This window comes from Aptenodytes patagonicus, chromosome 5 (genome assembly GCF_965638725.1).
Source record: "Aptenodytes patagonicus chromosome 5, bAptPat1.pri.cur, whole genome shotgun sequence".
NCBI lineage: Eukaryota > Metazoa > Chordata > Aves > Sphenisciformes > Spheniscidae > Aptenodytes > Aptenodytes patagonicus.
In genome coordinates this window covers 76500182-76510180 of record NC_134953.1, presented here as the reverse complement: position 1 = coordinate 76510180, position 9999 = coordinate 76500182, and the positions used below count along the sequence as shown (strand labels likewise).

At 40.0% G+C, this 9999-nt stretch overlaps 1 protein-coding gene across 2 annotated transcripts; it reads left to right on the top strand.

The window, feature by feature from the left end:
* The first annotated feature begins 194 nt into the window (after positions 1-194).
* DNTTIP2 (deoxynucleotidyltransferase terminal interacting protein 2) lies at positions 195-9787 on the top strand. Of its 2 annotated transcripts, none has more exons than XM_076337766.1 (7): positions 195-314; positions 1335-3088; positions 4782-4917; positions 5619-5714; positions 6089-6253; positions 7394-7503; positions 8983-9787. In XM_076337766.1, exons 1-7 carry the CDS (start codon positions 210-212, stop codon positions 9074-9076), a joined length of 2460 nt encoding a protein of 819 aa, XP_076193881.1. In that variant the 5' UTR covers positions 195-209; the 3' UTR covers positions 9077-9787. The 2 variants fall into 2 exon arrangements, with proteins under 2 accessions (XP_076193881.1, XP_076193880.1); XM_076337765.1 differs by lacking the exon at positions 195-314 and adding an exon at positions 840-859.
* The last annotated feature ends 212 nt before the right edge of the window (positions 9788-9999 follow it).

Sequence of the window (9999 nt, the reverse complement as noted above, 5' to 3'; positions counted from 1 at the left end):
GAGACGCTGCGCCGCGCTGCTCGTTCCTCGCCCGTGCCTGGAACGCTGCCGTTCCCGATTTCCACCCGTTTCTCGTCCCCCGGGGTTGGCGGGCGAGGCCTCTCCCCTCCCGCGCGGGGCGGAGGCGGCGGCGGCCGCGGCGGCGCTCCCGCCCCCCTGCCCCGCCGTGCAGCGCCGCCGGAAGGGGCGGGCACGGCGCGGCTGACAAGATGGTGGCTACCAGGCGGGCGGCGGCGCGGCGCGGGGAGCGGGGGGCGCCGGGCGGGGGAGGCAGCGGCAGCCCCTCCGGCCCCGAGCCCGCCGACGCGGCGGAGGTGAGGGGGGGCCGGGAGCGGGGGGCGCGGGCGGCCGGGCGCCGTCCGCCGTGCGGGGCGGCAGCCATCTTCCTACACGCACGCGGCCTCGCCACGAGGGCCCCGGTGTCCGCAGCGGGCGGGCGGTGGAGCCCGCCGGCTCCGCGGGGCTCGGTGCTGGTGGTGGCGGCGGCTGCCTAGCCCGGGCTGGCGGCAGCGAGCGGCGGTGTGCCCGCCTGCCGCGCCGCCCCGCCGCCGCCGGCCCTGCAGGGCGCTCCCAGGCTGGCCGCGCCACCGGCCTTCCCCTGTCGGGGCTTGCAGCCCTTGTAGGCTGTTAAACCATTTAACGCTGCGAGTTAAAGGTTAGGGTGTTATTTTTTGTTTCCTTTGCACTGCAGTTATCTTAGCATTTCTCTGTGGCTTTTCCGCTAGACGTGCAAACGCTCGCGTAAATGCCGATCGTTTAGGTAGCATGGTTTACGTTGATCCAGCATTGTTCAGTGTCTTGGGAAGATCCTGCTGTTGCGGAGTGTTTCTTCTTTCCAAAACCTTGAATTGCGTTCCAGGTAATTCACAAGCATCGTTAAAGCAGCAGATTGTACCTAGGGTTGCAGTTGCTGTGAGGCCAGTCTGTGCCTAAAACTGCTAAAATTGGTTATGGAAGCCATTTGGGGGCACATTCTGCCAGTTGCTGAGCAAACTTAGTTGAGCAAATCTTTGAATGTTTCTGAACATCACTTCTGGATTTGCTTTCCATGACAGCTTGCCAGAACTTTTTAGAATTAGAAGATATTTGTTTATATTTCTTAATGGATGTGTGTGTTTCTTTTCCTGCCTTGACCAAAAGACAGTAGACAAAACAGATAAGCAAGGGATGGTTTGCTAACACTTCTTCCACATAGATAGGGCTACGCAGAGACACGTAATATGTTGTCAGCTTGAGTAGTTTTGTTTAAAAAGATTGTTAGCCATTTGTATAGCATCCTTTTCATGGGGTTATTTTAGCTGTCAATAGCACGCTTTTCTTTACTCCTTTTCTAGATGGCATCTGCTGAAATTAGTACTCCTGCGCCTATGAGGATGACTAGAAGAAGAACTAAATCAATTCGTAAGCCAGAGATAATTCAGGAGTCTCAGTCTGAAGAGGTGGGACATGCAGAAACAGTGTCAGATGTCAGTGATAGCTTAGAGATGCAAATTACTAGAAATGAGAACACAACTGTTCATTCAGCGCAGTCAGTTGCTGAACCACAAGCTGATGGGGATGTGTCAGAAACAGAATCAAACTGCTCTGCTGTGTCTGGTCTTCAGACACCTTTGTTTGTAAGAGTAACAAGACGACGACAAATTGTAGTTCCTCATCAACCGGCTTCTCCTGACAAAAAAAGACGTGACAAGGCAGTTTTTCTAAATAAGTTAAGCAGGATGCTGGATGAAGATGACATCTCTGAAGCCGAGTCTTGTTCCTCTGCTGTTTCTCGTGTCCAGATGCCTGATGTTACCAGAACTACAAGAAGCAGGCAAAGCAAAAAGAAATTGCGGCCAGATACAGTTCATGAAGCCCAGAGTGAAGATATTTCTGATGCAGAGTCATGCTGCTTAAGTTCTCATATGGAACCATCCGTCGCTACCAAACGAATTACTAGAAGCATGCAAATGAAATCACAAGCAGAAAATACTAAGCAGACCGAGAAAGGAAACAGAATTGTTTCAGAAGATGAGAATTTAATTGAGGACACTGTTAAATCTGAGCCAGTAATAATTTCTGATTCTAGACCTGCTGCAGAACTTGTCTCTGCCACAGAAGATGCTTCCTCTGTCACTGAGGATAATAAAGAACCCAGTTCACCTAAAAGCAAATGTTCTTCCAGATCTGCCAATACAACCTGGAGTGAAGACGTCAAAGAAGAGGTTTTGAATGATGTGACACCCAGCAGTCTTACAAAAATGAAACTAAGTGATACTGAATCTCCGGGGGAAAAAGCAATAAAAAATACGCAGTCCGTTGGGGTAGATGATTTAGAGGAAGCATGTGGCCAAATACAAGAACAACACAGTAAAATACTTGTGAGGGAGGGGAAATTAGAGCATATGGATCTTTCTTTGACTGATTGCATGAGTCCCAAACAATTTTTAGAATCCCAAGGGCAAATGAAACCAAATGAAAGTAAAAAAATTCCGGAATGCAAAAGAGCAGATGCTGAGGCAGATGCACAGCAGTCTTTCACCCATGCTGATAAATTAAGAAAGGGTGAGCAAGCTAGTGCAGCGAGCAGCCCACAAAAAGACATAGCTGTTGCACAAAGAACTGATAGCGTTGGTAGATGCGGGATGCTTGAAATCAGTGTGGACGGTGGTGAAGACCAAACAGGAGAATATGCTGAATCTGTATCCCACAGCAGTGGAAGATCAAGCACTGGAAATGATTGTGTTGCATTATTTCTGAGCAAAGATGGAAGTGATGAATCTGAAAATAGCGATGTGGCGGACATAGATACAGTTGAAGAGAATCTGTGTTATGAAGAGGCAGATAAGAGGACTCCTTCCCTCAACAAATCTTTAAAAAACAGTCCACTGCATGCTGAAGGGCTTTTTGTAATTGATACTGAGCCTGGCATGAGTTCCAGCCAAAAGTATTATCTAGATCAGGTAGACCAAGATAACGATGCTGAAAGTAAGCATGAAGGAAGTGAAAAAGGTGAAGAATCCTCAGATCTGGAAGAGGCTGAAGAGGAATTGATAGATGAAGATGAGAAAGATGAAGATGATGATTTGTTGAAAAATAAGATTGACGTGTAAGTATCTTTTTGGGAATAACTAAAGAATCTGCATTTCATTCAAGCATATGCATAGGGTATGTACATTAAACGCTAAATGATTTGGATGTGAGGAAAAATGTCTTTACTGAAAGAGTGGTTAAACATTGGAACAGGCTGCCCAGGGAAGTGGTGGAGTCCCCATCCCTGGAGGTATTTAAAAGACGTGTAGATGAGGTGCTGAGGGACATGGTTTAGTGGGCATGGTGGCGTTGGGTCGACGGTTGGACTCGATGATCTTAGAGGTCTTTTCCAACCTTAATGATTCTATGATTCTATAAATGAGGGATTAGTCTCATCGCATTAGTCATATTGACATGGAAAGTGGGGTTGCACAGATTATAAAATACAAGTATAGTCCATAAATTCAGGGTTTGGGTTATTTTCAGCTTTGTATGTAGCAGAACAGAACACTGAAATATTTAGGCATCTGGAGGCCTTGTATGTGTTCGGCTTAGAAGACAAAATGTGAAACTGGGTTAAACTGGTCAGGCTGACTTAATTGCTTATTCAGGTCACAGTTTTCTTAATGGTTGATTTTTTAGTTTGGATATAAATAACAAAAAGTCCAGTAAATTCCTTACACATTGCCTAATTAGATCATGCTTTTTAATCCTAAACAGTCGCATATACTTTTATGTTTTCAGTTCTTGTTGTGCTGTGAGACAGTGACACTTCAAGTGAAATCAGCCCAGCATAGAATAATTTAGGTTGGATGGGACCTCTTGAGCTCTTGTAGTCCAACTCCTGCTAAAATCCCTTTATCTGCTTTCATATGTTTAAAGCGTAATATGCTGTTTAGGTTGGATAAATAAGTCTTAATCTTCTAAAAACCTTCAGGTAGGCCAGAAGTCTTACAAAAGCTTAGCCAAGCATTCAGTGTAAAGGCATTACAGAACATCAGTCACAGTTTAATAGAAAGTTGTAAAGGGCTTGTATTAAAAAGCATTCAAGCTACAATAAGTATCTGTTGTACCTCTTTAGATATTACCACATTTCTCCATGATACTTTATAGCTTTTAAGCATTCTTGTCATCAAAAACCTCCTTTTGAATCAGCCGCAGCCATCGTACATTGTTTGCAGATACATTCCTTTGGCTGCCTGAATGAAGTAATGGAAAAAATGTGAAATATACTAGCTTTGAAATGTTTAATAACGTTATTCCTACGACCATTATACAGACAAGGACTTAAACATTCCTACTATGAATAAGAGTTGACAATATTTTTACCGCCCATATGTTTGTGTTTTTGTGGGGTTTTTTTCTCTTTAGCTAGCGAGCTTCTCAATGTATAGAAGGAGGATGCTGGTCATGAGTTCTTTTGGCAAGGTTAAACAAATTAAGAACTCGATTTTATAGAAGATAGTAATATCCAAGATAAAAATACTGCACTAGAGTTAATATGAAAGATTTGTGGAAGTGATTCCACAGGTATTGTTCTTTAATAAACTCTCACTTCATCTAATGGCATGATTTTTTTTCCCCTCATATTCTGTCACCTCTAAATTATGTATTTCTTCTAGATACTGAGACTTAAAATCATTGCAGAACTGAACCTAAGTGGGAAGAATAAGAAAAATATTTTTTCTGTTTATCTTTCTCAGAGGACAGTAGAAGGTTTAGCTGCGTGCTTGTTACGATATTCTAATCAGTAACTATTTCTCTTTTAGTTTACATCTTTCCAGCAGCATAGACCCTGGTTTGAATATCAAGAAGCTTGGAGGTTTATATATTAGTTTTGATGCAAAAAACCAGAAGCCTAGATCGAGTGTCATTAAACAACTGAAGGAGAAAACGAAGGACCAGGTAATTGTAAAATAATTAGGCAGTTACCTGTGACTACAGTTAACACAAAGATGTTAACTTAATAAGGTTGGTTTGCTTGGTTTTAAAGAAGTATCCTATTTTACGGTTTGCTGAGAACCTCCATTCTTTTTGGTCAAAGTGTGGATTTATGTTTGTTTTAATGGTAAGAATTTAGATATATGTGACGCTTCAGAAACTGAAAAACAGTACAAATACCAGCATTATCTTGCAAAATAAAACGAAGTTGATTATGCCTGCAGTTTTGCCTAATGGTACACGAGCTGAAGGTCTGCTAACAAGATATTTAGTCCATAGCAAGAATGAATTTCAGTAAATAAAGGTCTGTGCTCTCCCTAATACAGAATTAGCAGTTTTATTTCAAAAGCACCCTTTGAGATAAAGGGAATGTATTATTTTCATTGAGACTGTTTTCTTAGGCTCACCCATGATAGCCCTCTTTATTGTAGAGCATTTGCTATCTCACTTCTTCCAGAACTAGCCAACTGCTTTCGGTTGTTGGCCAGGGATCTGTTTTGAAGATCCCTACTACTTTCATTGTGGATCAAAGAAGCTCAAGTACTGTATTATAATGCTTGCTTAGATTCTGCATGATTCTTTTAGTAGATTCTGTAAATATGGTAAAGCAGTAAAATTTGTATCAGTGAGATGGCTGTCTAACGTTAAAAAAAAAATTCTTACAGCTCTTGCAGAAGAGTATAATAACTCCAGATTTTGAAAAAAAGGAGTGTGTCCCACCCTTCAGGGAATCGCTTCACCAGCTAAAGAAACAGCGCAGGGTAAGTGAAGAGCTGATAGTGCCTCAAATAACAAAACAAGCTTTGGTAGAAAGCCCCATGCTGGGACTGTGTGCATATACAGGCCTCATTGGAAGTGGAGTGATAAACTACGATTTAGTGTCTTCCTTGGGCCATCCTGTGAAAAGCTGTCTTTTTAGTCACCAGGACAGTGAAGTGAAAGATAATGTGCTCAGATGGTACAAAATTAATACAGTGCTGATGACCACCTTATTGTAAGGATCATAAAATAAGCTTTTTAAAGGTACAGAGTTATGTTCTAAATGCTTTACCCGTCTTTTAGAGGGGAGAGTTCCCCGCTCTATCCTGTCCTAGTTGCTGAATGCAAATTTATTATTTTTGGTATTGCATCCCAGGCAGAGCGAGAGAAAACAACAGGTGACGGTTGGTTTGGTATGAAAGCCCCAGAAATCACAAGTGAACTGAAAAATGATCTTAAAGTTTTGAAGATGAGAGCTTCGTTGGACCCTAAGCATTTTTATAAGAAGAATGATAGAGATGGTCTACCCAAGTACTTCCAGGTAAGGAAGCAGCAGAAGGTGACATTGTACTGCTGAAGTTTTGAACAGCTATTCTTAGTCCCTGCTTATTTTGTAGGTAGCCTCTATGTTGATTTAATTTCATAGCTTAATTATTAAAGTATTTTGATTACTTAGCTGCAGTTTACAACTGCTTAACTCTGTATTACATAGTTGTATATGCTGGGTTTCTTTAATTTCAGCTGATCTCATAGTACTGAACTAAGATCTGACTTAGTCCGTATTCTGAGCCCACAGCGGACTAGATTTTCACTGCTTTTTTAAAATATTAGCCTTTTTTAACAAGCGTGTAGAGAATAATTAGCATTTATTTTCTTACTAGCTAATACAGTTTGAATGGAAACAGCTAGCTTTGTGATCGGCCAGAATTTCTGCTGCTGTAGCTCTCAGCTTTGAAGTGGTTTGCATAAAGAAAATAATTACTGCAGAAACTACAGAAACAGGCTTCCGTCTACGTACGCCTGTTTGAATAGTTAGCATGCTTGAGGAAATTGTTTTCATTTCTCAAAATACTACCACTTCACTCTAAAGGGCGGGTCTTGTTGTATGTTCTGAAGTTTCTGGGCATAGAAAAACTTCTAATGGAAGTTAAACTAAAAAAAAAAAATTAAAAAAAAAATAAAAAAACCTTCTAACACTTCAGACAGAAGTGTTCCACATAATGAGATCTGCGCAGGTCTGTTTTCACTACATGAAACATGTACTCCATGTATCCCCACTACTAGCCTGAGTCATCGGAACTGGCTAACACGCCGGTTGGAAAAAATGTGATGCATTCCAGGATGAAGCCCTTGTATTAGAGCTGGATTAACTGCTGTGTAGCCATCTAGCAAAACCACCACAGTGACGGGGACAGGAAAGAGTTACGATGGTCATAAGGGTTTCCTTTCCCTCCTTGGGAAGATGTTTAAAAGTTAACATCTGGATTTCTTTTATGAATGTCAGCATTGATGCAGCAGCCCAGTGTTGAAAACCGTATAGTCTTAAAGTTCAGGCCCTCCTCTGTGCACTAAACAATGAGACAAAAAGTGACTCTGCACTGTGAAAAAAAAAACCAAACAAAATGGCAAAATAATCAACATCTTGCTGAACAGTAAGAATGTTTTCATTTCTGTTTTCTAGGTTGGAACTGTGGTTGATTCTCCCATAGACTTTTACCATAGTCGAATCCCCAAGAAACAAAGGAAGAGAACAATTGTTGAAGAGCTGCTGGCGGATTCTGAGTTTAGAAGGTATTTAAAAGTGGTTTTGTAATTCTAATAGCCTATGTAAGAGAGGAGTATTTTTAACTATATAATTTTTTTGTTTGTTTTTATTCAGCTTATATGGAGTTTCTTTATACTTCAAAGAAATCTTTCTCTGTTTTAGCACTGCCATTGAGAAGATCTAAGGGGCAGGGGATAATTAGACTGAAACAGCGTATTTTTTTTATCTTCATAAAAGGGGTTTATCCAACTCAGGTCATTGCTATTGGCAGCCACTCTTTAAAGAATATCAGTGTTGAAGAGAAAAACATACAGCCCTATTCTGGTTCACTTCCAAAATAAGCATCTGCGCAGGCTTACACCAAAAACCAAGGGCTCTGAATGAGTGATTTATGCCTACGCATGCACTTTTTTTTGTTGTTTAAAGACTGAATAATTTTTCTTGTCATAATTGATAGAAAAGTGCTGACTGTAATTCTGTGGAAGTTGATACGATTTGACTTTATAAGCATGTCAGTCTGCCACCTGTCATAGGAATCAAAATTGTGCTAGAAGTCTTACTTGAAGAATATGATTGGATTAATTAATGTCCGCCTAATCTACAATTACTGGAGTAGATCCCTTAGTTGATCCATTTTGATATTGGTTATTACATGATGCTAATCTGCACTTTTTTCACATGACATGTTTTCTTGGATTTGGGATTATAAGGTTAATGTTGTCAGGCTTGTAAATTAATTATTAATGTTGGGAAGGCAAGTTAGTATAGCTCTTTCTTAACTAGTTTTCTGGCTTGACCTGATTTATAAGGTATTTATTAGGAGCTGTTTTTAAAAATTAATGTCTTTGAAATTTGATCAGCTAATTTATGTTGTGGCTAATTTAAGGGCTTTAACCAGATACTTTAGCATTAGTGCAGATATTTGTCAGGTTTCAGTGTCGCAATTAAAAGCCTCAGTACTGCTCAGTGTGCAGTGATCCGTTGTGGTAATTGGTGCAGGTACATAAGAATCTGTATTAGAGGAGCTAGCAACTCCTATTCAGTAAGTATATCCTGTTTGTCGTTTAGTGTTAATCTCATCTCGGTTTTCAATCTTGAGTAAGGTTGATGATCTTGAGTTTGCTGAACAGGCAGTATAAAAATGGGTATACTTTGTCCATAGTATTGTCGAAACTGAATGAGTCTTCCCACTATGAGCAGTTCGCAGTGTTTTAGAAAACTGTCCAAAATGTCATTGCGTATGTGATGAAGAACCCCCCTGGTTATGCCAAAATTAATGATTCTTCAATCAAATTAACTTCCAAAAGAAATTTACCTGCATTTATCATTAATCCAAGTGTTGATTTCCCTTTACCTACGAGTAAGTGTATAAAATCAAAGAAGCCTGACTTGGAAAACATGAGAGAACTCAGTTTGGCAAATTATATTTGTAGAGAACTTTCCATGTTATCTTTTCCTGAACTTTGGTTTACCATGCTTAAAAGTAAATTATCTATTTTGTTCAGATATAATAAAAAGAAGTATCAGGAGATCATGAGTGAAAAAGCAGCTTTTGCAGCAGGGAAGAGGAATCGGAAGAAGAAGAAATTTCACAATTAAGACTTGAAGAAAAATAACAAGCTGGAACAACTTATTTGTTATAAAACTTTTTACAGAATGCTTTGGTTGTGGTGTTTTTTTCTTTTTTAAGATTGCAGGTCATGTGTAAACTGAGGTTTAGGGAATTTCTTGCAGTGAGAATTTGGTAGGGAGCTTTATCAAATTATCAGGTATCTAAATTTAAATTAATTTAGATTTAAAAATTAAATTAATGTTTATTTAAATTAATGTTTGTGTAAAAAGATAATGATATGAAAGCATATTCATTAAATCTGAGCACAAAATCCAACTTCGTGGATTATGGTCTTTTCAGGCTTCAGTCTTTACATCAATGAATTAGTAAATTCAGTTTAAAGTTATGTGTGTAATTCACCTTGGCACCCGTTACGTGCCAAAACAAGTTTTTCGATGTCTTGTCAGAGGTGCTGCTGGCCAATTCTGTGATAGAAGGTATTGAGAAATAGTTTGGTTGTGAAGGGTTTGTTTCAACACTGACCGTAATAGGATTGAGAATGTCCTGGAATTCAGCGTATACACATATACTTTTATATATATATATATTTATATTATAATATAAATAATAGATATAATTTATAAATAAATATAAACAAATAATAAAGAGGATATAAATTACGTATTGTTGGAGAGATGAAATAATGTAAATATGTATTATTTATATAAAAAATTTAACAGTCATATGGTGCTTTTACTAATTTTTACCATTTGATAATTGTCTAATGGTCTTTCTGAAAATAACTTGACAGCGGGGTCCGTTATCTAGGATGTGGTGTGCAGATTGTGGTCTGGTACCTGACTTGGCGTAGTTCTTCAGGTAAATGAACAGGGTGAGTTCGGAAGGCCTCTGCTACCGTTACAGAAGCAGAGACGGCATCAGCTGGGTTCCCCTTTAGTGACGGTTCACA

Excerpts from the sequence above, each read along its gene's own strand:
- DNTTIP2 (XM_076337766.1), top strand. The coding sequence starts at position 210 with ATGGTGGCTACCAGGCGGGCGGCGGCGCGGCGCGGGGAGCGGGGGGCG. Across the intron at positions 5,715-6,088 it reads AGCTAAAGAAACAGCGCAGG|GCAGAGCGAGAGAAAACAAC; the intron begins GTAAGTGAAGAG and ends ATTGCATCCCAG. Across the intron at positions 6,254-7,393 it reads GTCTACCCAAGTACTTCCAG|GTTGGAACTGTGGTTGATTC; the intron begins GTAAGGAAGCAG and ends TCTGTTTTCTAG.